The sequence below is a fragment of the Pecten maximus genome, chromosome 8, assembly GCF_902652985.1.
Source record: "Pecten maximus chromosome 8, xPecMax1.1, whole genome shotgun sequence".
NCBI classification, from domain to species: domain Eukaryota; kingdom Metazoa; phylum Mollusca; class Bivalvia; order Pectinida; family Pectinidae; genus Pecten; species Pecten maximus.
The window spans coordinates 27301181-27329178 of NC_047022.1; the positions used below are offsets into that span (position 1 = coordinate 27301181).

Genomic DNA, 27998 nt, shown 5'->3' on the forward strand with positions numbered 1-27998 from the left:
TGAAACAATGCCACACTTCATTGAAACATTCATGGCGGTTCTTTTATTTTCTCAATGCAAGTAGAGCTAGAAGCCCGAGTTTCGCATCTAATTTAAATGAGGCCCAAAGGGGGTTGTTTTCGTGAATGAAGCCCATAATGTTTTTTTTTGGACAATAGCAATGTCGATGTCGGAAATACAACCAGTATCAACTGATCAATTGTAATTGATTGTGAAACAAAACATCTTCACACCCTTTAATATTATTCGATGTGTAAAATATTCCGCATCGGCCCCATCCACTTGACAAAGCTTCACTGGATGTAACAAAATGTAAGTCGATCGTAAAGTGCAGTTGTACATGTGAAATACTGTTTAAAACTACAGTTATAGCCATTTGCCTTATATAATCTGCAATATATACATTGATTAACTTTAACTTAACTTTGATTTATGTACATACGTGCCGGTTTGTAATCGGGTACATTCTAACAAAACATCGTCCGACCAATTATATCCGGAATTCGACCAGTCATTTTTCTATCAACTTCTCCAAACCGAACCCTCTGTAAACCAAACAAATAGTCATGTCCCATGCATGTTCGGTTTATAGAGGTTACACTGTATGTACAAAAATGCACAATAGCTTTTAATCTTCGATGAGATGTATGACAATTTGTACTGTAAGCAAATCCCATCTTGGATTGAAGTGAGGTATGAGTAATTTTCACACTTATAACTGTCTAATCCTACATTATATCCTGTAAGATATTTCAACCCTAAGGGTGGGTATTAAAAACATTTAATGAAGTGAGCTAAGACTGATATTTAAGCAATATACTTATCTGAAAAACGATGAGTTACTTTGTGATGTAGAACTCACATCATGCTTTGAATTAAGTTATCTTTTTCCCATTCAGATGTTAAACATTTCAAGGCATATAAGACATCTTTTCTTCTCTCTTGTGGGTGCAATATTATTTATGAGCATTTCTTTGGACCTTGTTAAAGCTTTGCTATTTAAAGCTTTTCACATACAGCTAAGCATTTTGATTTTACGAATTAGTTTAAACTGGATAATTTATCTGTTTGAAAAGCCACAATAGCAGGTTGAGCATGAAGATATTATAATTATGATTAATGAGATATTGTTATGTAAATTATAGGTTGTAAATAAAGGTCAATTCACCATTACAATCTGTTTAATGGTGGCAGTGTCAAAGGTCCCCGTGACCGTGAACATTACCTACTCACTATAAATGTTGGCAGCTAAGATGTATACAAATTCTATAGGGTCATACTGTAGGTGACTGTTAAATGCATATCCTTTGACAATATTAAACACTAATTAATACATCTCACTTTAATATTACGCTTTCCTGTTCTAGCAATACCAAATGTGGTTACACCAAGGGTCAATAAGCATTATGTAGATGGGCTTACACCAAGGGTCAATAAGCATTATGTAGATGGGCTTACACCAAGGGTCAATATGTGATTACACCAAGGGTCAATAAGCATTGTGTAGATGTTATTACACCAAGGGCCAATAACCATTGTGTGGGTACACTAGAGGTACAGAAAGTAAATAATTGTCAGACAGAGATACATAAAGATAGATTTAGGATTTTTAGCCCACCATCGTCAGACACTTAAGTGTTAAAAGCATCAGTTAATATCTTATATGATAAAAAGATAATAAAAGTGTTAAAAGCATCAGTTAATATCTTGTATGATAAAAAGATAATAATTCTTGTGGATCTTTGTCAAATAAGGGATAGATTCCCCTCAAAATTAAGGGTTACATTCTTCTCAAATTTAGTGGGTTGGCTCCTGTCAAATGATGGGAAGATTCAGTGAAATGTGATGGGTAGATTCCTGTTCTTTAGTTGTTAAAACAAGCAAAAAAGGTTGGTAGCCATGGAACTATCGTTTGAATACAAGATAAATATGACAATGAAAATCATTGATGGTGGGCAACAGGATAATTTAGGCCTTAACAACATCTGTATGGTTCTAAATGAGGTTTATGATTTATTTGTAGCTTACCTAACAAAATTGTTAGTAAGATGTGCTATTATATAATTATCTTCAGCTTACATTTTGTCTTGCTAGAAGTGGAGAGTATCAAACCAGCTCAGATCTACAGAATTATTAGATTGACATTTACTACAAGTCTTACAAGGTCACCAGGAAATAGAAAGTTGTAGGTTGCATATTATTTATTGAACAAAATAATTTGTTGTGTTGAAGTTTTGCTATGAGGAAACATTCAAACTCAAATTAATTTTTATATATGTCAAAATTATATGGAGTCACAAGGTGTATATATTTATATGTTATTGAATAATGTTGTCATGGTAACTTGCCAAAGATTTGTAATCTTATTGGAGCATGTATGACAGTAGCTTTGAGGATGTGATCGTGTATATATATTGGATCCTACTATCAGATCCATGTCAATGACAGGCATGTGAGGTGCAAATGGATGGGAAATCATCATCCAAAATTTACAAATATATATATATTGTTTTGTGTAATTTTTGTATAGCAAAATATTTGTATATGCATACATGAATGTACTATTTTATGTTTGGGGCCTCAGTGAGGGGGATGGTCAACATGACATTTTATTGAGGATGTTAACAGTATTAATGCTATGACAAAATTACAGTGTCCTCCCCACTGGAGCCCTAACTTCGCTAAGTTGTCTCCCTTATTTGTATTGACAAAAAAGACAGCCTTAGCCACCATCATGTTGCTGTGGCAACGAACAAAACGAGCCATTTAGCATCTCCATTGGATACCATGACAAGGTCATGGATTTTCATGAATTACATTGGTCGTTATGTTTTATTACATAATACAGCAATGAACAGTGTTTGTGTACAACTCATTGTGTACATACGATTAGTGTAGATGAACTGTGATGTCATTTTTATTATTAATAATATAATTCATCAAATCATGATTACATGAATTGTGTCATTTCTTTATTCATTACTTGTCAATTTGATATATTATGATCATGACTGAAATATGTGTTATTGAAAACAAGTACATTCAGCGATTATTTTTTCATCGCTAGAAAATCAAGAATGGTACTAGCTCATGAAAAAATAAAATTCAGACTCATGTTATTTCTCTGTTTGTTGTACTTTTGGATCATACACTCCATTATAAAAAGGTTTTTGTCCATTGACACCACTTCAATATGTATTGTACTGAAGGCAGTAGGCTATATGCCAAATAATTAATGTAGATCTGGAGTGGTCAATGAAGCTTGGGAGTCAAAAGTGAGTAAATCTAGAAGGGAAGTTAGGACAGACATCACAGATTGTAGAAGTGCACATGTCGGTAAAGTCGGTCTTAATCAAGCCATCAATTTAGGATATCTAGGAAATTGAGCTCTAAATTCATAAATTATTGAAACCACCCACTACAGGCGCTGATCTTTATTTCAAGGTTGAAGGTTGATTGCATGCTCTACCCACAGGCCCAAGTACTGAGTACTACAATCGGGCTGCAACATTTAATGTCAAAGGTCAATACTAAGTCCCCGTACATTAAATGCGGTGTTGATATGTAACCGCGGAATGTAATAAAAGACTGTTGGGTGACCGGCAGGTGATTGAGGGAGGGGACAACAAAGCGATGTAGACCGTTCACAAGGATATTGTTTGTTTTCTCCTGTAAAAGATATCGGGCATTTCATGCAATAGCATGTTTAGTATGACTTAGATGTGCGACACTTCGAAATTCAAGAGCCCCACCAGGGTACAATTTTAGGAAGGGTTTCGGAGATATATTTAAAACTAAAATAAAAACTGATCAAATGTAAAGGCTAAATGGTAAGGCCATACGGAAAACTTCTGAAAGGAGTATATAGACATAGGTTTGGACACGTCAATACGTTAAGACTCCAAGAGTATTATCTAGACAAGTTTGCACACAATTCCATATGCAAAAAGCTTCCGGTTGCGTCCGGATGCAATGTAGCTAGATAATGTCAGGAACTGCTTAGGGTTTCAAGTGGCAGCGGGGGTATTTGTCTTTAAACATTTTCTAGTTTTTCTGGGGTTTTTTATTTTTGGTGGGGTTTTTTCAACATCGCACAAATTTTAAATCCTGTTAAGAATTCCTCATTCAAAACTGACCTCATTTTAACAACCAAATTAATATTTTCTATGACGCACACTAACTAGATTATAGCTAGTTTCCATTGAGATATGACTTGCGCTCAGCTCTTTGTTCATTTGTTTAACTTTACTCTCGTCCCCAACGAAATTATTAGTAATATATTGGAACCGTGTTGGGCGTCCGTTTAGTTTGGACGGATGGAAAGTTTTACTCGGCTCTAGCGTATACGAGTAAGTCGTCCAATGTTTTCTTCGGAGTTACGCCCCTTCTGTTATCCTGGTTTAAAAAAAAAACTGGCATCTCAAGCGATACGATACCCTCGCTATTAAACATTGACCAACGCGAAACAAAAGATAGAAAGAATTGTCTAATCACAATGTTGCTCCGGAATAGAGTATGGTATTCAGACTGATACAAATTTGGGAGCGATTATGAATACCGAATTGTTCTCATTCTTTGGATTGTTAATATTATGAGAATTTTCCGTTACTCAGAAAATGTTTGTGCGACACAGTCGAATTATTCCAATAGGTAAAATGTTTTCTCTGGGTAATGTAAATTTCTCATACAAAGAGTTTGAAATAACAGAACTATTCTATATCCAATAACTGACGAAGTTGGTAGAGCGAGAACCATGAGTAAAAATCTATTTATAGTAATAGTGAACTCATTTGATCCCAGGGCCCAATTGTTCAAAAGTGATTAGCTTAATCACTTGTTAGTGAAATTTTCATATCCTCTTTACATTAAGACCTTTGTGTATGTATTCCGTAAAATAGGCAGACAGGAAGAGTCTGATTAGTATTGTTGTTTCATAAAACTTGTCAAGCCAGTTTTATCACAAATTATCTTATTGGGATTTTGAAATTGTTGAATCACCTTTTGAAGTACTGGACCCTGGAGATTGAAATTCAACATTCAACAGATCATATTTATGAGTAAGTGTATGAAGGATAACCACATATAAATAATGAAGTTGGTATAGTGAGGACGTTGAACATCTAATTTATCCCTACGTCATAAGTATTCCACAAACTGTGTATACAATATAACCAAAGTAGAACTATTGGACTATCAGTTAACCGATAAATGTATACAGTCGTAACGTCTACCTTTCTCAGTAGGACATACCCCAGTTTTTTATGACCAACTTCGATAATATACTCTGAGTATACATTATGTTTTTTGGACCTTTTTAAGTGTATATACAATTTTGTGATTATTAAGTGTGTGTGCAACCGGAACGAAGTCGTGAAGGACAATCATTAGTTTTGGGAAAACGTCAAGATACATCAAAGAAGTCAAATAAGACTTATATCGATGTCTTCCAGTGATTCCAGTGAGTCCAGTGATACCAGCAGAGTTCCAGGACTATGAGGAAATGTATCAAGTTGGTAGAGCAAGGATATGGGATATATTATATTTAAATGGGATTTATATATCAATTTGACCCCAGGTTGTTGAAATGCAATTTCGTACAAGAGATGATAGTTGTAACTAGTAAGTGCATGAAGTTTCAGAAAAAATGGATCATAAATGAAATTGGTAGAACGAGGACCTAAAAATCTATTTTTAGTAACGGCGACCTCGCTTTTGACCTCCAGTGGTTGATACGCGAACTTTTTCAATAGATGATGGTTGTAAGTAAATGAAGTTTCATGACAATTTGACCATTACTGAGGTCGCTAAAACAAGGACACGGAGATTCTATTTATAGTAACAGTGACCTCATTTTGACCCCAGGTGATTGAAAACCAAACTCGTACAAGGGATGATGGCTTTGAGTAACTGCATGAAGTTTCAGGAAAATCGGAGCCAGGACGTCGAAAACATATTCATTTTATAGTGACCTCATTTTTAACCCGACGTGGTTAAAACGTGAATTCTTGCAAGAGATGATAGATCTGAGCACGTGATAATTAGATCATTAATAAAGTCAGTAGAGCGAGAAGGTCGAAAGTATATTTATAGCTACATTTTTGAGCCCATGTGGTTGAAACGTGAACTTGTACAAGAGATGATGGTTGTGAGAAAGTGCATGAAGTTTTCGGACAACTGGACCAATGAAGTTGGTAGCTCAAGGACGTCTCGTGCTGGACGAGTGTATTCGAAGACAGGCCACTACTTAATTTCTGAAATCCAAGAGTCCAGCGGCATTCACGGAATACGTCATCCTAGTTGCATGTAATATCCGTATACATGTGGTCTTTCAGTTTTCAATTTCAGTATTATCATCTAAAACCCCGTTCAAGATAACTCCACCGAACTTTCTACAGTAACACACATCAATACGGTGGCTTCTGCTACTGAAAAGTTTCCAGGTTTTATATTTCTTATCAAAGTTATTGATATCAGGTATTTCCATAGCTTATCTCAATTAACCTTTCAAATAAATCAATGAATCAATCGAGCGGTCTCGTAATGATATCTGGTACGGAGGAGTTTTCAGTTTTGATTTGTCTTTGGTTATCATGGAATGGAGTGGTCACTGTTTTCAGAGTTTTGGAACCGTTAATTTAAACTTAATCAACACACTATCTGAGAGGACTGTGCACTAGGGCTCCAATGTGTTTATCATACTTCGATCATCTGTTCTTCTGTTCCATCCTTCGTATTGACTATTGCCTCTAAATATCCTTAATTAAATCACCCTAGCAAGCTATATAAAGCCATTGACCGAGCCCCTTGGTGGTGGTGGGAAAGGGGGGGGGGGGGGGGGGGGGGGGGGGGGGGGGGGGGTCTGAACGATCAGTTGATACGTTTTTGAAGAGAAATGTATTGAGAGTGGAACACGAAAGTGCCAACTTACATTCTTGGTCGTAACATAGGACTAACACCATTTGATACGGATATATCTTCATAATTAAGTGATGCTACCAAAGCTTTTGGAATAAAGGTAGTTAAAGATTCAGTCCTCCTAATAAACAAACCTTTATTTGCTGACAAAGTTTTTATCTCTTATGAAAATGATTAACTATTTATGTAAAGAAATTGAATTGAAATATCAACTGGAATTATATTTATATAATATTAGCGACGCAAATCTAAGACGACTATATACTAAGTTCAGACTGTTTAGTTCAAAATCTATATCGATAGATCTCAATTGAAATTAAATATGTCAAAAGATAAAAAAAAAAAAAAAAAAAAAAATCCATTTCCATTTTTCCAGTTAATAGAACCGAGGAGAGTTGAGTCCAGTACAATTTAAAACTCTTCTTATATTGTTAAATCGTATTGTATGGTTGTACGCATAACCATCAAATTACTTACGTAGTTAGAATTGTTAAATAAATATTTAAATTTGAATAAGACTCATTTTCGACGGCTACTTATCTTCGAATTTAGAGATATGTCCCCTTTTCTGATTTTTGGAAACATAAATACATTCTGGACTGGTGACCGCAATGCGTAGTTTTGTTACCTAGAGTTTTATGCGTTGTGGAATGTCCGTGGCTCCAGCTGACCTTCCCATCTCGATACTTGATATCAAATATATACCGTGGGGACCGCCATTACCAAGTCGGACATAACGTACTGTATCTATCAATCAAGAAAAAAACTACCGAAAATGTTTTATTTCGTTACGTTGACAAATGCAGGCAATGTATACTGTACTTCGATACATCGGTAGTGTCCGCCACAGTGAAACTACAATCCAGAACAGTAAATAATTTACCACTGTTTAAATTTATACTTGTATTACAGCTTCCAGTATGGTCTACTGTCTAACGTGATGATTTATCATAACATATTAAGGCTGGACTTCCTGTTACCGTTGTCGTAGTTTAACCTAGCAACATAATACAGCATATCCTCAGTGAAAATTAATGTTTGATGTGGGATCAATTCATGCATGTCCCAGTTCACCTTTACGACGGAAGTCACTCTACATTATACACAGACCCTACACGGCTGATATCGTTCGCAAGGTCGCCTTCCATAAATATTCTCAGCTGCATAGGTAAACGGAAACGCCTTCCCTCCAGGTAGGCTATCGGGCAACAGAACAGGTAAGTTGTACGAGAGTTTGTTTGTTACGAACTTTTACAGGTGACAACATTGCAGGTGTTGTTTACCAGCATCATTTGACAAATTGTCGACTCAGTTTCACTAGGGGATGATCAGCTCCATGTCTTGTTTTAGATAAGGATGAGAGTCTATGTTGTATACCGCTGTATTTGTTGTAACTTCCTATCGATAGAGGGCTGTGATCTAGGTATAGTAACGGCGAATACGGCCAACAGACGTGAAAGATGTAAATAATCTTGAACCAGAACTGGTTTCTTAGGCCTGTGGTATGTATGTGGACGGTTACACGTAAAATCAATGTGCACACGTAATTGAGTGAGTAGATAAACAGAGATCTATGCAGGATGGTGCACATTAATATGTAGATATAGCATAGACTAACATGAACAGTCAACACCTAATTATGTCCCTGTGAATGTCGCTGGAAATCTAACGACACTCGGATCTCCTATTATTTCAACTAATTGAATCAACTCGCATTTTAATCTTGATATGATACATATAAACAAATTGTATGGAAAATGCTTTCTTCAGCTTTTAAAGGTAGCAATTATCTAAAAAAAATCATCGATATCTTTAAGTGTAGCGTAGCGTGTAGTGCAGTCAACCGTGGGTACCGCCGATGACCTACCACACGCCGGACACACTCCGGACATAGGTGATGATTCATATACCAGACCTATAAACATGTAGTATACATTGGGTTGTCGATGCACAGGTGCCTGACTCGTTTGATAAAATAATAACATATAAGAGTACATATCATAATTCTCATTTATATGTACTCTTATATGTTATTATTTTATAAAACGAGTCAGGCACCTGTGGTCGATGTTACTTCTAAAGGCGACCATATCTCCCCCCCCCCCCCCCCCCCCCCCCCCCCCCTGCCAATTAGCTTCATCCGTTTCCGTTCCAACCTTTGGTTCGCATTCAGCGTTTTAAATTATAACAGGGTACAGAGAGACTAATTGATGGTTCAAACGAAGTCAATACTGTCATTGTGTGTTTGTGTATCGGGGTTTTAAAAAAGATTTATTGATTGATTGATTGATCGGTCGATTGATCGGTCGATTGATTGATTGATTGATTGATTGATTGATTGATTGATTGATTGATTGATTGATTGATTGATTGATTGATTGATTCGATCAGTGTTTTATTGACATGATGGTTTGACTCAAGTTAAAACTGTTGTATTGATTTGATTCTATATGATCCTAATACAGACTGTACAGACGAAGTAGTAAATTACCGATAACCTTATCTGCACAAAGGTCTGCCTCTTTGACAATTCTCTTTTGGTTAGTTGACATTTATATGAACTTTCTCTCAAGCTGAGGTAGAAGTCACGTCCTCTCCCCTAACGCGTGCCTTGATTATTTAACACTATCTACACGCAAATGTTTTACTTAAAAGGGTTACGGTTTGATAGGGATCGAATTTAATTCAATTGGTTAGTTAAATTGAAGATTCTGAGACCGCTAGCTTATAACTTTGAACTTTGTGTTTAAACGCCATCAGTATATTTGGATGGTTGGATGGCCGACGCTAGTTCGAATATTTGGGTGGTTGAGTGGCCGACGCTTTTCCGTATATTTGGATGTTTAATTGGCCGACGCTAGTCCGTGTATTTGGATGGTTAAGTGGCCGACGCTTTTCCGTGTATTTGGATGGTTAAGTTGTCGACGCTAGGGATGGTTAAGTTGTCGACGCCAGTCCGTGTATTTGGATGGGTAAGTGGCCAACGTCATTTGTGTATCTTGACGGTTTGTTGGCGGTTGAAAGGCCAGACATCACCATTGTATTTTGGCGGTTGAGCGGGCATCTGCAGTCTATATATTTTGGTGGTTAATAAGTCAGACACTGCAATCGTGTTTGCGCGATTGTGTGGCCGTCTGCAGTCTGTGTATTTGGGCGGCTGTGTGGCCGTCTGCAGTCTGTGTATTTGGGCGACTGTGTGGCCGTCTGCAGTCTGTGATTTGGGCGGCTGTGTGGCCGTCTGCAGTCTGTGATTCGGGCGGCTGTGTCGCCGTCTGCAGTCTGTGTATTTGGGCGGCTGTGTGGCCGCCGTCTGCAGTCTGCGTATTTCGACGGTTGATAAGTCAGACACCACAATTGTCTTTGGGCAGGTGGATGACCGACGCCATTCCATGTGTTTGGGTGGTTAGTCGCCGATGTTAGCCTAGCCAGGAGCATGGGCACTGCCAATAAAACAAGGGGTTATCTCAAAAGCACTTTACGTACCTGCACGTGCTCACCTCCATGCTAAAATCACAGGTACTTGGTTAGATTTCCAAACCAACCAACGTTCCATGTACATATGCATTGCATGTACAGATTGTATATCATATAGTGCATGTATGGGCTGTGGGCATTTATGTCAAGTCATTGTGGCTAAAACATAACAATAAGAAGCTTTCTCTGATTTATTTTTTTCTGACATGTACGGTGGCTGATTTGTGCCATTTCGTCTTTTCGCCCCGAAAAAACGAAAATTAACAAAACTTTAATTTCGTCTTTTCTCCTCGAAAAGACGAAAAGATGAAACATCATACGCGAAAAGACGAAATAAATGCACGCAAATTAGCGACTTTAATTCTCGTCTTTTCGGGTTCATTATTTTCGTCTTTCGGCGTTTTGCGGATAATTAATTGTGAACCTCTTTGAGACAGCTATGTTGTGATACAGCGGTATATAAAACTCCAAACTATTATTGAATTATTACTACTTTATATAATACCGCGTGTCCGGATGACCCCTTTTAGTGGACGTTGTAGGTCTCTGTCTCCGTGCTCTGCACCAGGTCTACATCGAAATGAGAAATGTCTATACCAGAGAAAGCCACAGACCCTTTAAACATACACACATATCGGATAGATTGCGGCTGATATTTGTGTATGTTGAGAGTTCACGAAACGGACCTGAGCGACAAGTAACAGTGACTATATCTGTGGACTGTACCAGTAAGTTAGTTCTGAGTAACTAGGCTATAAACCGGACACGTGGTGGGGTAAGTAATTAAAGTGACTGGATTACTACATGTAAGTTACTCGACTACCTGTATATACCGGACACGTGGTGGGGTAGGTAATTAAAGTGACTGGTTTACTACAAAAATGTACATGTAAGTTACTCGACTACCTGTATATACCGGACACGTGGTAGGGTAAGTAATTAAAGAGACTGGTTTACTACATGTAAGTTACTCGACTACCTGTATATACCGGACACGTGATAGGGTAAGTAATTAAAGAGATTGGTTTACTACATGTAAGTTACTCGACTACCTGTATATACCGGACACGTGATGGGGTCAGTAATTAAAGAGACTGGTTTACTACATGTAAGTTACTCGACTACCTGTATATACCGGGCACGTGATGGGGTCAGTAATTAAAGAGACTGGTTTACTACATGTAAGTTACTCGACTACCTGTATATACCGGACACGTGATGGGGTAAGTAATTAAAGAGACTGGTTTACTACATGTAAGTTACTCGACTACCTGTATATACCGGACACGTGGTGGGGTAAGTAATTAAAGAGACTGGTTTACTACATGTAAGTTACTCGACTACCTGTATATACCGGACACGTGGTGGGGTAAGTAATTAAAGAGACTGGTTTACTACATGTAAGTTACTCGACTACCTGTATATACCGGACACGTGATGGGGTAAGTAATTAAAGAGACTGGTTTACTACATGTAAGTTACTCGACTACCTGTATATACCGGACACGTGGTGGGGTAAGTAATTAAAGAGACTGGTTTACTACATGTAAGTTACTCGACTACCTGTATATACCGGACACGTGGTGGGGTCAGTAATTAAAGAGACTGGTTTACTACATGTAAGTAACTCGACTACCTGTATATACCGGACACGTGATGGGGTCAGTAATTAAAGAGACTGGTTTACTACATGTAAGTTACTCGACTACCTGTATATACCGGACACGTGGTGGGGTAGGTAATTAAAGTGACTGGTTTACTACATGTAAGTTACTCGACTACCTGTATATACCGGACACGTGGTGGGGTAAGTAATTAAAGAGACTGGTTTACTACATGTAAGTTACTCGACTACCTGTATAAACCGGACACGTGATGGGGTAAGTAATTAAAGAGACTGGTTTACTACATGTAAGTTACTCGACTACCTGTATATACCGGACACGTGATGGGGTAAGTAATTAAAGAGACTGGTTTACTACATTTAAGTTACTCGACTACCTGTATATACCGGACACGTGGTGGGGTAAGTAATTAAAGAGACTGGTTTACTACATTTAAGTTACTCGACTACCTGTATATACCGGACACGTGATGGGGTAAGTAATTAAAGAGACTGGTTTACTACATGTAAGTTACTCGACTACCTGTATATACCGGACACGTGATGGGGTCAGTAATTAAAGAGACTGGTTTACTACATGTAAGTTACTCGACTACCTGTATATACCGGACACGTGGTGGGGTAGGTAATTAAAGTGACTGGTTTACTACATGTAAGTTACTCGACTACCTGTATATACCGGACACGTGGTGGGGTAAGTAATTAAAGAGACTGGTTTACTACATGTAAGTTACTCGACTACCTGTATATACCGGACACGTGATGGGGTAAGTAATTAAAGAGACTGGTTTACTACATGTAAGTTACTCGACTACCTGTATATACCGGACACGTGATGGGGTAAGTAATTAAAGAGACTGGTTTACTACATTTAAGTTACTCGACTACCTGTATATACCGGACACGTGATGGGGTAAGTAATTAAAGAGACTGGTTTACTACATGTAAGTTACTCGACTACCTGTATATACCGGACACGTGATGGGGTAAGTAATTAAAGATACTGGTTTACTACATGTAAGTTACTCGACTACCTGTATATACCGGACACGTGATGGGGTCAGTAATTAAAGAGACTGGTTTACTACATGTAAGTTACTCGACTACCTGTATATACCAGACACGTGGTGGGGTAAGTAATTAAAGATACTGGTTTACAATGTACCCCGAATACCTGTATATACCGGACAGGTAGTGAGGTAAATAACTACAGGGACTGGTTTACAATGTAGCTCGGCTACCAGTTTATAAGTACATAACGTCGATGTTTGACCGTAAATGCCTGTGTAGGCACCACTTTCCCTCCAAAAGGCTTTCTGCTGATATTGGACTGATGAAATAGAGTGGAAATTTCCGGGATAACTTTGTTGTCATTATAGTTAGACTGGGTGACAGTCTATTAGTTTGGCTGGGTGACAGTTTATTAGTTTGGCTGGGTGACAGTCTATTAGTTTGGCTGGGAGAGAGTCTATTAGTTTGGCTGGGTGACAGTCTATTAGTTTGGCTGGGTGACAGTCTACTAGTTAGACTGGGTGACAGTCTATTAGTTTGGCTGGGTGTCAGTCTATTAGTTTGGCTGGGTGACAGTCTATTAGTTTGGCTGGGAGACCGTCTACTAGTTAGACTGGGTGACAGTCTATTAGTTTGGCTGGGTGACAGTCTATTAGTTTGGCTGGGTGACAGTCTATTAGTTTGGCTGGGAGAGAGTCTATTAGTTTGGCTGGGTGACAGTCTACTAGTTAGACTGGGTGACAGTCTATTAGTTTGGCTGGGTGTCAGTCTATTAGTTTGGCTGGGTGACAGTCTATTAGTTTGGCTGGGAGACCGTCTACTAGTTAGACTGGGTGACAGTCTATTAGATTGGCTGGGTGTCAGTCTATTAGTTTGGCTGGGTGACAGTCTATTAGTTTGGCTGGGTGACAGTCTACTAGTTAGACTGGGTGACAGTCTATTAGTTTGGCTGGGTGACAGTCTACTAGTTAGACTGGGTGACAGTCTATTAGTTTGACTGGGTGACAGTCTATTAGTTTGGCTGGGTGACAGTTTATTAGTTTGGCTGGGTGACAGTCTATTAGTTTGGCTGGGTGACAGTCTATTAGTTTGGCTGGGTGACAGTCTATTAGTTTGGCTGGATGACAGTCTATTAGTTTGGCTGGGAGAGAGTCTATTAGTTTGGCTGGGTGACAGTCTATTAGTTTGGCTGGGTGACAGTCTATTAGTTAGACTGGGTGACATTCTGTTAGTTTGGCTGGGAGAGAGTCTATTAGTTTGGCTGGGTGACAGTCTATTAGTTTGGCTGGGTGACAGTCTGTTAGTTTGGCTGGGTGATAGTCTATTAGTTTGGCTGGGAGAGAGTCTATTAGTTTGGCTGGGTGACAGTTTATTAGGTAGACTGGGTGACAGTTTATTAGTTTGGCTGGGTGTCAGTCTATTAGTTTAGCTGGGTGACAGTCTATTAGTTTGGCTGGGAGAGAGTCTATTAGTTTGGCTGGGAGAGAGTCTATTAGCATCCTAGATGTATTGATCTGAACCCCCATTCTAACCCATCCTATCGCCACCCCATCCTCCTCCATCCTCCTATAACATCCTAGATGTATTGATCTGACCCCCAGGCCCTCCATCCTCCTATAACATCCTAGATGTATTGATCTGAACCCCCATTCTAACCCACCCTATCCCCCTCCATCCTCCTATAACATCCTAGATGTATTGATCTGAACCCCCATTCTAACCCACCCCATCCCCCTCCATCCTCCTATAACATCCTAGATGTATTGATCTGAACCCCCATTCTAACCCACCCTATCCCCCTCCATCCTCCTATAACATCCTAGATGTATTGATCTGAACCCCCATTCTAACCCACCCTATCCCCTCTCCATCCTCCTATAACATCCTAGATGTATTGATCTGAACCCCCATTCTAACCCACCCTATCCCCCTCCATCCTCCTATAACATCCTAGATGTATTGATCTGAACCCCCATTCTAACCCACCCTATCCCCCTCCATCCTCCTATAACATCCTAGATGTATTGATCTGAACCCCCATTCTAACCCACCCCATCCCCCTCCATCCTCCTATAACATCCTAGATGTATTGATCTGAACCCCCATTCTAACCCACCCCATCCCCCTCCATCCTCCTATAACATCCTAGATGTATTGATCTGAACCCCCATTCTAACCCACCCCATCCCCCTCCATCCTCCTATAACATCCTAGATGTATTGATCTGAACCCCCATTCTAACCCACCCCATCCTCCTCCATCCTCCTATAACATCCTAGATGTATTGATCTGAACCCCCATTCTAACCCACCCTATCCCCCTCCATCCTCCTATAACATCCTAGATGTATTGATCTGAACCCCCATTCTAACCCACCCTATCCCCTCTCCATCCTCCTATACCATTCTAGATTTACCTAATATTGATCTGAACTGTAAACAAACTATCAGGCCCCTGTGTTATCTACTGTAAACAAACTATCAGGCCCCTGTGTTATCTACTGTAAACAAACTATCAGGCCCCTGTGTTATCTACTGTAAACAAACTATCAGGCCCCTGTGTTATCTACCGTTCACTCCTCAGATGATAAAGTCAGACTTATGTTAACCCCAAGTGAAACAACACCACATAGTAGGAATGTTATCAGATAAGGTACTCGTATGTACACCGCCATTTCTTTAAATTATGTTTATTTTTTTTCAGATGTTTTGAAAAATCGATATTATTAAATCGCCCTGTGATATATACTTGCAGTAAATACTGTATAAAATGGCTTTCATTACCAGACTGTCTAGTTAATTATTTAGGTTGTATCACCTGAGAAGGCCTACCTACGGAAGCCCGTATAAGCCACCAAGTCTCAAAGTCTGGGTTTCATTACTTACCTCAGATCACAGGGGTTTGTAATGAAAGTTTATGAAAAAAATCGCATTACACAGCGGCGATGGATTCTGTGATCATATTGACAACTCAGCTCTGAGGAAAATGCAATTTTTTCTATTAAACAATGAGCACAAACTCATGAAAACTCTGGTATCTGTGGTTTTGAATAAGAATAGTTTCTAAGGCGCTCACAATCTCTTAGAGATAAGATACAGTGCTATGTTTAGGCATGCTTCCTATTAAGTAATCAGTCCGAACGTGTATTGCACGTCCTCAGCACCAGAGACTGTTAGTGTAAAGTAAGCGTCCCGGTCTGTCTAATCGTTCGTCCGTCCGTCCGTACTCACTACGATATACGTTTGGGATGAATTAACGATTCATTCCATGCAAATATCTTCGTCGCCTATAGGAGATGAAATTTAATGTGATTTTCATCATCAAATCTCACTGTGCATGTGCTTTTTAGCGACGGAATGAACGGAAATTAAATGTGATGTCCATAGCTAATTAAAACTTGTACGTTGCACTCACAAGTTCACAAACAAAAGACGGCGTTGTGTACGGGTCGCAACATTTACCGTTGAGTATAAAGGTCGTTAGAACGTGTCCCGACGCTCAAATGTTAGCTACGTTGTCTGTTTTAACATCCTATTAACAGCCAGGGTCATTTAAGGACGTGCCAGGTTTTGGAGGTGGAGGAAAGCCAGAGTACCCGGAGAAATACCTGGCTACTGCCCACATAGGTTTCGAACTCGCAACCGAGAGGTGGAGGGCTAGTGATAAAGTGTCGGGACAACTTAACCACTCGGTCACCGCGGCCCCTACAATATCAGACTGACTGAATGTTAATTATCATCGTGTTATGGTTTGTCTCGTAACACACAAACACCAACAAAGGTCAAGGGCACAACGAGTGAAATGACAACTTACAGTATTTTTATCGGCTAATTAATGTCCAGACTCTATCAATTATTTGGCTATGAGCCTTTTAGTGGAATTTCCCAAATGCATTTAATACCCAAATACCAGATGTGGTGTCCTTCTGTCCTCGTTGTAAGAGGCGACTAAATTTGGGATCTTATCATTCCATTCTTTCTACACAACGTTGTTCTTCCAAAGATATCTCCCTTGACACTGCCTCACTTTTCGTCTAGTTGCGCGCACTATTGGACGTTTGGTAACTGGTTCTTCTGTTGCTAGTATAATATGACCGGATGTGTTCAGTCGTATACTTCAGTGAGGTAGCACTATAAAGTCAGTTCTGCGATTACAGCAGCCCACCTCCCCCCTCCCCAACCCAGCCCAACCCAAGTAGGTCGTCCTTAAATGACCATATAGCCTATACCATGCAAAACTAAACCAAACACTGGAATCATAAACCGATTACAGTTGTGACGTTGAAATACATTAGTGACATACATTAGCTCTATAATTACCTTTCAGTTCCTGTTTATCTGCTGACCAATTGAGATACATTATTCTAAGTTCTCACTGTTCTTGGAAAGGGTTTTGAAAAACACTGGGTATAACCAGTCCGACTGTCTGTCGTTAGAAGTTTCTCGGAGTAATGTTGTTCACTAATTCTCTCTTTAATGTCGACCCTTGTCTATCAGTACCAGTCTTATTAAAAGATCATATATGTGTGGTTTTATAACCATGTAGCCTACTGTTATACAAAAAGAAGAAATCTTTTGATAAACCTTTTGGTGGAATTCGTAAACAAGAAACCCTTTATTAGTACATGTAGTCCCTTTTGTGAATGGTTACATTTATCGACCGTGAAGAACAGCTGTTTAGCATGCGGCATGTGTGAAGACTGTCGTACATAGCAGTTCTCGTCCCGCAGAACGCTTTTCATGATCGTAATCTGTCTGTGATCGCCGTGATGTGCTGCTGTACATGTTAAAGAAATGCCCGCGAAACGGTCACGTGTTTTAAACACTGATGCATCTGACAGGCTGTAAAATACATGCCGATAACTAAACATTATTCTGGGTCATCATGTTGTTTACGACTGTTTGGTTCTGATCGCATGCCAGTATCATTTCTTGTCAATAGCATTTCGTTTTTTGTAACATTGCCTCAAGGAAACCAAATTGTCTGTATTTTATCAACATTGCCTCAAGGAAACCAAATCGTCTGTATTTTATCAATGAAAAGTGTGTTTAGTTACATTTTCACCAAAATATACTATAAACTCTTCAGTAATTTTAAATTCAAATTTCAACCATGTTTTTTAAGTAAAATAAAAAAAATATTTATATTTGTATCCAGATAAAAAAAACGTACATGAAATCTGTACGGCAGCCTCTGGTTGTCTATCTCCAAAAATCCATGCCCTGCAGCGACCGTGACATATATGTGACCAATAAAGTGTGTGGCCGTGGGAAGGCGGCCGTATAATGACTGTTAACCGTAGGTATGTTAGACCGCACGGCCACCGCGGCAAATGTGTAACACACGTGTTGCGACACTGTTTTGGTTGACTTTTTCATGTCACCTGAAAAGTCGGCATCTGTCTTTTGTCGGCTTCATATTTGGGTGTCTTCGTAGTACACATCTTGCACACAGGGGGTCATATGTTGGTAGGACGTTAAACAACATTAAAACCAAACCAAACCGTCGTTTGAACATAGATTTGCGTGCGATAACTTGAGACCCCTGGGCTACTTCACACGTTTGACGATACATTGAGCACCATTGGTTCATGAAACTGAAATGTCATAAAGAACGTTTTAGAAGGTCAAACGCTAACATCACAGTAGTTTTTAAACAATTTTCGTGTGTTGACTTGACCTCCATTGGGTCAGTCAAACGTCATTGATAAATTGAGCTTCCTCTGCAATTTACATACGTAGCATGGTCGCCATTTGGTCTAAAGCACTGTCTGTTGTCACGAAAAAGCATAATGAGCGACTCGTTAATAAGCTGCCGCAGAAGGCGTCATTCAAAGAAAAATGACGTTTTAAGAAAACAAGCACTTGATGATGATTACCGGCCACCATACATTTGACTTTAGTTTTAAATCATTAAAACTGCTTGGTGCTGTAAATAGTTATTTTTAAACACTCAGTGTTGTTAATTCCGCATCCGGGCCCCGCGTCGTTTAGCGCGCGCACCCCTACCTCGATCGCCATGCGATTTAATTATAAAATCAGAGTCACATCGTTATGTAGTGGCCAAAATCAAATTTTGTCTGTAGGAAATTTCCTACAATTATGTCATCAGATACAACCATGTTGTTGCCATGGTAATTCACACATCCATAGCAATTATGTGTTGCAGAAGTTGCAGATGGCCTAAAAATAATTCACGAATCCCAGGAAGACACCGTGAATGTGAGTAATTAGTTTGGTAGAACGAGACAGAGCAAGTCACGACGCTTTCAAAGGGAAACACGAAGCCAGTTTTATGAAACTACTTCAAGATAATTGCTATTTACTTGTTAGCCATATTGTCTATACGAGTGTTTGCGTCCTGTTGGATCGATGTAGTAGATTCAGCTTTAAATTTGTCTGGTGTTTTGCTCATTAGTATGAATGTCTTTGGCCTTTTGATGTTGGCTATCTGATAACCTAGAGATGTAAGGAAGCAGTATGATTTGTGTATAGATACTCGAGAAAAAAAGGATAATCGGTGTATGGGCTAGAAGTGACAAAATCAATTTACGGAATAGCGATATCGAGCGGGATATGTTTAATGCGGTATCTAGGGTGGTTGTACGCGTTCGGTCGTGATGTCATAGCCGAGATTGATCATGGTCGTAAAGGTATGACGACCGTGATTCGACTGTATGATGGCCGATATTGGTGATGGTCGTAAATACTAAGTATGCGACGACCGTGACTCGACTGTATGATGGCCGATATTGGTGATGGTCGTAAATGTATCCCGACCGTGACTCGACTGTATGATGGCCAATATTGGTGATGGTCGTAAATGTATCCCGACCGTTGCTCGACTGTATGATGGCCGATATTGGTGATGGTCGTAAATGAAGGACGACCGTGACTCGACTGTATGATGGCCGAAATTGGTGATCGTCGTAAATGTATGGCGACCGTGACTAACTGTATGATGACCGTGATGCGACTGTGTGATAACCGAAATTGGTGATGGTCGTAAATGTATCTCGATCGTCACTCAGCTGTATGATGGCCGATATTGTTGATGGTCGTAAAAGTATATCGACCGTGACTCGACTGTATGATGGCCTATATTGGTGACTCGACTGTATGATGGCCGATATTGGTGAGGGTCGTAAATGAAGGACGACCGTGACTCGACTGTATGATAGCCGAAATTGGTGATCGTCGTAAATGAAGGACGACCGTGACTCGACTGTATGATGGCCGAAATTGGTGATCGTCGTAAATGTATGGCGACCGTGACTAACTGTATGATGACCGTGATGCGACTGTGTGATAACCGAAATTGGTGATGGTCGTAAATGTATCTCGATCGTCACTCAGCTGTATGATGGCCGATATTGTTGATGGTCGTAAAAGTATATCGACCGTGACTCGACTGTATGATGGCCTATATTGGTGACTCGACTGTATGATGGCCTATTTTGGTGATGGTCGTAAAAGTATATCGACCGTGACTCGACTGTATGATGGCCTATATTGGTGACTCGACTGTATGATGGCCTATTTTGGTGATGGTCGTAAAAGTATATCGACCGTGACTCGACTGTATGATGGCCTATATTGGTGACTCGACTGTATGATGGCCTATTTTGGTGATGGTCGTAAAAGTATATCGACCGTGACTCGACTGTATGATGGCCTATATTGGTGACTCGACTATATGATGGCCTGTATTGGTGACTCGACTGTATGATGGCCTATATTGGTGATGGTCGTAAAAGTATATCGACCGTGACTCGACTGTATGATGGCCTATATTGGTGACTCGACTGTATGATAGCCTATATTGGTGATGGTCGTAAATGTATAATAACCGTGACTCGACTTTATAATAACCGAGGTTGATGATGGTCGTAAAGGCATGATGCGACAATAAAGTGGTCGAGACTGTATGATGACCGAGATTGCTAATTGTCCCCACTGGGTGATGACCGAGATTGCTAATTGTCTCCACTGAGTGATGACCGAGATTGCTAATTGTCCCCACTGGGTGATGACCGAGATTGCTAATTGTCCCCACTGGGTGATGACTGAGATTGCTAATTGTCCCCACTGGGTGATGACTGAGATTGCTAATTGTCCCCACTGGGTGATGACCGAGATTGCTAATTGTCCCCACTGGGTGATGACTGAGATTGCTAATTGTCCCCACTGGGTGATGACTGAGATTGCTAATTGTCCCCACTGGGTGATGACTGAGATTGCTAATTGTCCCCACTGGGTGATGACTGAGATTGCTAATTGTCCCCACTGGGTGATGACCGAGATTGCTAATTGTCTCCACTGAGTGATGACCGAGATTGCTAATTGTCCCCATTGGGTGATGACCGAGATTGCTAATTGTCTCCACTGAGTGATGACCGAGATTGCTAATTGTCCCCACTGGGTGATGACTGAGATTGCTAATTGTCCCCACTGGGTGATGACCGGAAGTGTACAGTTATACCCACTAATCATTTTAAATGTCCTCATTTTGCGGACATTGGTTTACCAACAGACTATGAAGTACCCCACATTACCGCCAAGGCTGCTGCTGCCGTACACTCCCTAACAACATTAGTAACGATTTAACCAGGATAGTTGGTCCATCGCCTCAGTAACATAGCCGTTCAGGGTAATTAAACACCGACTTAATTGTATAGAACAAGTAACATGAGATAGACTGACCGCTTGTTTTACCAATATCACGAACCCGGCTGACCTTTCCTGGTAGAATGGATTAGATCAATGGTTCTCGGTTGTTTTGAGATAATATGTCCACTGTTGATAAAATGGACCTTCTGAACATGTCTGGGCGATATATCAGTAGATGCTGACGTCCCAGGATACAAAGGTTTATTCAAGATTGTACAGATGACCAAGGCGTTCCTAGTTGCATACCACAAACATACGTATGCGAAAATGGCTATGTTGCGACATCGGAGTCTAATGATGGAATGTCGAAAGAGCATTTCTGGAATATTTACAAATGTTTCAATTGTTTATTTGTAATGATGAAAAGCGTATTCTGGTGCGGAAAATGAATATAGCAAATTTGCAATTCCCTATTGAGGTTTATACCCCCATACACCTCAACAGTAACTTTATTCAATCCTTATATTTATATTTTTTTGATATTTTGTACAATATTTTGTCTTTGACAAATAGAGACTTGTGCAAGTCTACCACAGAACTTACCGAAATGTACGTCATCACTCTTCGTCTACATATGGTTAATACTTTCAGGATTTCTTTCGTGAACAAACTTAATATCGAATTAAAACAAATATTAGTTTTAAAGGAATTTATTTCATATAAATATGATCACTTTTGAAAAGGAATTAAAAAAATATAGTCCAAGCTCGACAAATGTATTCCTACGCCGGACTTGATATAGTTCATTGAAAAATGACGAGTTAACTGTGGTAGGTTCATTGAGTCTGAATTGAGTGGAAATATAAATATTTGTCTGTGTGTCTTGGACAATGCATGACGTCAGGATCACATGTGCCTCATTAGCAGAAGACATTGGTATCGATAAAATGCGTCCCTCTATTACCAGTATTTTGTGATAGTGACCTCATTTTGGCCTCAGAATCATGCATGTCCTTCAACTTTCGTGCCCGATGACACTTATAACAGGTGACCCAATTCTGCCGTGCGCTCAGCAAGTCACCAACATTGTTCCATGTCGGACAGATACTGGTCCATTTCAGTTTATTGCTGTTGCGCATTCTTTGTGGTTTTGTTTGGAACATGAATTAGCCTCGACACGCCATCCAATGTGTTTGTGACCCCCGGCTAATATAAATAAAAACTAACATGCTATCATTGGGCTTCGGCGTGTTACAATCTTTTGCTGTAAATCATCATTATCAACTGATGTGGTTTGGTATTTTACGATACTGCCTATCCGATATCACTCTCAAAACTTAGCATACACTGTGGCAGGACATGGTATCCTGAGGTTCTCAGGACAAAACGTTTGTGGCATCTGTTTGCTCTAGTTTACATATCGCTCTTTTATTTTGTTCTAAATTTTACGTTATCGCAGAAAAAGTTCAGCAGTAGGGAAGGAATGGTGGCGACAGATCAATTTTGGTCTCTCCTAAACACACACAACAAACTTAGTCCCTGGTCTCCAGGAGCGGAGGGGGTTCAGTTAGTGGCCTGATTCTGGTGCATTAAGATACATGTAGAGGCGACATGCTACCGACTACTCTACGCGTACTTGTTTATGTGTAATTAAGACCCGTGTATTACGTTAGATTTACCATCACAGAAGATGAGGCGGAACCGTTATATATAGCTAGAACCTTCGGAGATCTCGGAAACGAGCAGATAAATTGATGAATGACGGTCCGAACAGCCTCGGTAATTCTGTAGAAGATTTCTTATGGATTCACATTACAGACAGAGGCAGTGATTGATGTGTAAGGACTGATGACGTAAGAGTCGTGTCTACAAGTTATAGGGTTAGCCGACTGTGTTGATTGGGTACGGGAAAGGGGAACCGTGTACATAGTCAGGAAGGAGAGGAGAGTGAGTTTGTGTGTGGGATGGGGAGTAGGGGTGGGGGTGGGGGTGGGGGATCGGGGTTGGGGTTAGGAGGTTGTGACGTCAAGGGGATTATATAAGGATCAAATGCTATTATATGATAAATGGGTACGAACTTAAGGAACCATGCAGTTTAGTCAGCAATATCATTCTGATAAAAGTATTTTAACTTTACGGTTCTTAATACATTATCTTCCGTACTTTTACTTGATTGTGTCACACTTTGTTTCAGGTAAGGCTATTCAATGAGTTCACCCTAAATCTCCATTAACCGGGCCTCCTTATGTGTTGGAAAAAGCGTCCGAGGCGGTCAGTGTTAGCAGTAATCACGTGCGCCGTAACGTACGTGGGTGTGGTCAATCTTTTGGCATTTTATTCCATGGTCCGGTCCTACGACAGTCCAGTGTCCTGGGTACAACGTTACGGCCACATGTACATCGGGAAGACAGAGACCAACAACTGGATATGTAAAGGTCTTCGTTATTCTACTATCCCACTCCCTCCCACTGCGCTGGTCAGCTTCCCCGGGTCGGGCAATACCTGGCTACGTCACGTTATACAGCAGGCAACAGGTAAGACTGTAATACCCATGTAAATAATATTTCTTTAATGTATACGCACTGCTGTGTGGTCGGTGGCACAGTGGTAACACACTTGCCTTTCACCTAGGCGGCCGGTGTTCGATTCCCCGATCAGTCTTGAAAAGGTATGGGGTCACCTGCCCGAACACGTGGGTTTTTCCCGGGTACTCCGGTTTCCCCCCACAGTAAGACCCCTCGCGCGCTTCCATCCGGGCCAACAAGCGTGATTAATATAAGTTAATATAACTTGTTTCGCAAATGTTGTAAAGAATAAAGATTATATTTTATAGGCACTGCTGTGCGATCCCGTTGAATTTCATCTCTGATATCATAAACCAAGAAAATCCGGAGACTGAATAAAACAGTAATAATTTTAGAGGGAGCTGTGCGTATTGTACGGGAGACAATCGAATAACTAGAACTATTAGATGTTAATTTAGTAACAGATGTTGTACTTGTCGAATGTTGAAAATAAAATTGTACCATGCATACTTAGAACTTCACTTCATCATATGAATCATTGATATAACGTATACAGTACTTCCACAAGCTTTGTGATTTACAATTTTATTTTACAGGTGTGGCAACCGGGAGCGCTTATACTGACGTAAGTCTGAAAAGGGACGGCTTCCCTGGAGAGGGTCAGACCAACGGATCAGTAATAGTTGTAAAGACACACTTCCGGGGCCAGGAGGAGCGAGCTCGGTACGTCCGGGCTATCCTCCTTATAAGGGATCCATTCAACGCCCTCCTGTCCGAGTTCAACCGTCGACACGGAGGACACAGGGGCCATGCACCCAACGTAAACTTTGAGAAAAGTAAGGGTATAAGGTATACACGTTGTGAAATGTAATGTCATAGGAGGGAACACGTTGTGAAATGTAAGGTCATGGGAGGGAACACGTTGTGAAATGTAAGGCCATGGGAGGAACACGTTGTGAAATGTAAGGTCATGGGAGGGTACACGTCGTGAAATGTAAGGTCATGGAAGGTACACGTCGTGAAAAGTAAGATCATGGGAGGGTACACGTCGTGAAAAGTAAGATCACGGGAGGGTACACGTCGTGAAATGTAAGGTCATAGGAGGGTACACGTCGTGAACAATAAGGTCATGGGAGGGAACACGTTGTGAAATGTAAGGTCATGGGAGGGTACACGTCGTGAAATGTAAGATCATGGGAGGGTACACGTTGTGAAATGTAAGGTCATGGGAGGGAACACGTCGTGAAATGTAAGGTCATGGAAGGGTACACGTCGTGAAATGTAAGGTCATAGGAGGGTACACGTCGTGAAATGTAAGGTCATAGGAGGGTACACGTCGTGAACAATAAGGTCATGGGAGGGTACACGTCGTGAACAATAAGGTCATGGGAGGGTACACGTCGTGAAATGTAAGATCATGGGAGGGTACACGTTGTGAAATGTAAGGTCATGGGAGGCTACACGTCGTGAAATGTAAGGTCATGGAAGGGTACACGTCGTGAAATGTAAGGTCATAGGAGGGTACACGTCGTGAAATGTAAGGTCATAGGAGGGTACACGTCGTGAACAATAAGGTCATGGGAGGGTACACGTCGTGAACAATAAGGTCATGGGAGGGTACACGTCGTGAAATGTAAGATCATGGGAGGGTACACGTTGTGAAATGTAAGGTCATGGGAGGATACACGTCGTGAAATGTAAGGTCATGGGAGGGTACACGTCGTGAAATGTAAAGTCATAGGAGGGTACACGTCGTGAAATGTAAGGTCATGGGAGGGTACACGTTGTGAAATGTAAGGTCATGGGAGGGTACACGTCGTGAAATGTAAAGTCACAGTAGAATTCACGTCGTGATCAGACAGGTCATTGAGGAGTAACCGTCGCGTTCATTGCGAACTGTGCTGGTCCGTTGGATGAGAGGGATCTACAGTCCTCGGCGTTTGACATTTCTAGTTCAGAGACATCAGTTTCGTAGCTCGTCCTATTTATTAGGTTTAATAGTATCATTGTACAGTGACAGTACGTCCTATGTAGATGTGAATGAAGGATACAAATAATTGGACCAATCCTGCTGTAGTTATGGCCCTTGTTAACAGATAGATTAGCTTTAGTGTATAGTAATGGAAGTTGAAATAAATATGAACAAGGCACGTTCAGCTTGCCTATTGTAAAAAACAACATAACAATAGCCTGGTTAGGACATGTCTAGTTGACGTTCAGTATATTCGTTTTATTGGAGACTATTCTGTACCAATTTCAAGATTTACATTTTGATATTGCAGATTGGTACGACTACATTCTTGGAACAGCCGGAGAATGGTACGATCTTTACCATGATTGGTTGACATTTGATGGTCCAATTCACGTGATCATGTATGGGGATCTGAGATCCAACCCGTTGGCGGAACTAGACCGATTGATGAAATTTCTCGGGGTAACCCTTACTCACAAGGAGAAATTCTGCGTAATGAGCAACTATGAGGGTAATTTCAAAAGAAAGGAAAGGCGTGTTTCTGTGTCCGATATATATACAGAGTATATGACTTACATGATAAACAATTACAAACGAAAACTCGCCACAGAGCTCGGCCATTTTCTCAACAAGTCAACAATTCGAATCAGCTGACATCGTTTAATAAAATTGTATGTATGCGTGTAGTCCAGTGGAGTGGTACGTGAAGTGCGTGTTAACTGAGCAGTTTTCGTTTTTAACACAGACAACAGTTTGTTAAATGTCCGGAGAAGATATTTTCATGTAATTCATGTTTCTTGTAGAACTTTGCATCCAGAATTCGCGAACAGTTTCCGGTACCTAACTGGAAAATGTTAAAACAACTAACATTAACACTTCCGTGATTCGTCCCAGTACCGAAATAAAACTAGTCATATCAAGTAGAGTTACCTCCCATTGATAGACATTTTTAAGAGTTCGAAAGAATTGCAAGATATGCAATTGGCATTTTTTACGTTTGATTTCCTGTGTATAGACAAGACACTTTAGGACTTCAAATTTCTCGCACACTTATTTTGCGACAAAGCCTTTATATGCTTTGGAGACTTTTAAATAATGATAATATAAAGTCGTCCTTTTGAGTTCGCGTATTAGAGAAATGTTGTACGTATTTAAAAATAATTCAATTCTGGTTAATATGAGCTCAACATTGTTTATAAATGTAGTTGACATTGTATATCTATTTCTTGTATCAGTATACAACCAAATGCACATTTTTCGTTATCTCGGGCGTGTTATCAGAAGTTTGAGCATATCTGTTTAAATGGATGTTACAACATTATTTTTTAAGTGGAGAAACATGGAGAAATGATTCTCTTCCTTCCTATTTTTATAATGTGTTTTGAAGTTGGAGCAAAAATTATGTTTTGTCCGAGGACATTGAGGTCAATGACAAATTTATATAACTACAACAATGTGTTGTCAGTGTCTCATAGTATTCAGCCATCGACGTTTATAACAACGATCTATAATATGTTATTATCTTAGCTGTATATGTCGATTTTGTTAGGAAATCTAAAAGTACCATTTCTAGAGTAAAAAGCCTTTATATATGTGTAAGTCGCACTAAGTAAACAGTTGTATGGAAGCAGTACAATTTCTCCTGTGCGCAACTAGTTAGTTCGTTCGACATTTTAACTCATTAATACGACTTTCACCTGAAATAACACGTTGAGCTGTCGTAATCTACAACAAACAATGCTGTGCATTAACAAAACATTAAAAGTGCATTTTTATGTATATTCCATGTGTTTGTTAAAGGTCGTAACTAACAGATTACGGATACCAGATATGAATGTCCGGAATGTGTACCAGACAAACCCAACTCC

General features: G+C 40.0%; 1 protein-coding gene across 1 annotated transcript; it reads left to right on the top strand.

Moving 5' to 3' along the window:
* The first annotated feature begins 7865 nt into the window (after positions 1-7865).
* LOC117333036 (WSCD family member AAEL009094-like) lies at positions 7866-27916 on the top strand. The gene is made up of 4 exons (XM_033892152.1): positions 7866-8132; positions 23828-24167; positions 24755-24994; positions 26441-27916. The coding sequence occupies exons 2-4, from the start codon at positions 23879-23881 to the stop codon at positions 26782-26784; spliced, it is 873 nt and encodes a 290-aa protein (XP_033748043.1). The 5' UTR covers positions 7866-8132; positions 23828-23878; the 3' UTR covers positions 26785-27916.
* Positions 27917-27998: the final 82 nt, after the last annotated feature.

What these genes read in the sequence shown, in the direction of transcription:
- LOC117333036 (XM_033892152.1), top strand. Translation starts at nt 23,879, where the DNA reads ATGTGTTGGAAAAAGCGTCCGAGGCGGTCAGTGTTAGCAGTAATCACG. An exon ending in CGTTATACAGCAGGCAACAG is followed by an intron (nt 24,168 to 24,754) that starts GTAAGACTGTAA and finishes TTTATTTTACAG; the next exon opens with GTGTGGCAACCGGGAGCGCT. An exon ending in CAACGTAAACTTTGAGAAAA is followed by an intron (nt 24,995 to 26,440) that starts GTAAGGGTATAA and finishes TTGATATTGCAG; the next exon opens with ATTGGTACGACTACATTCTT.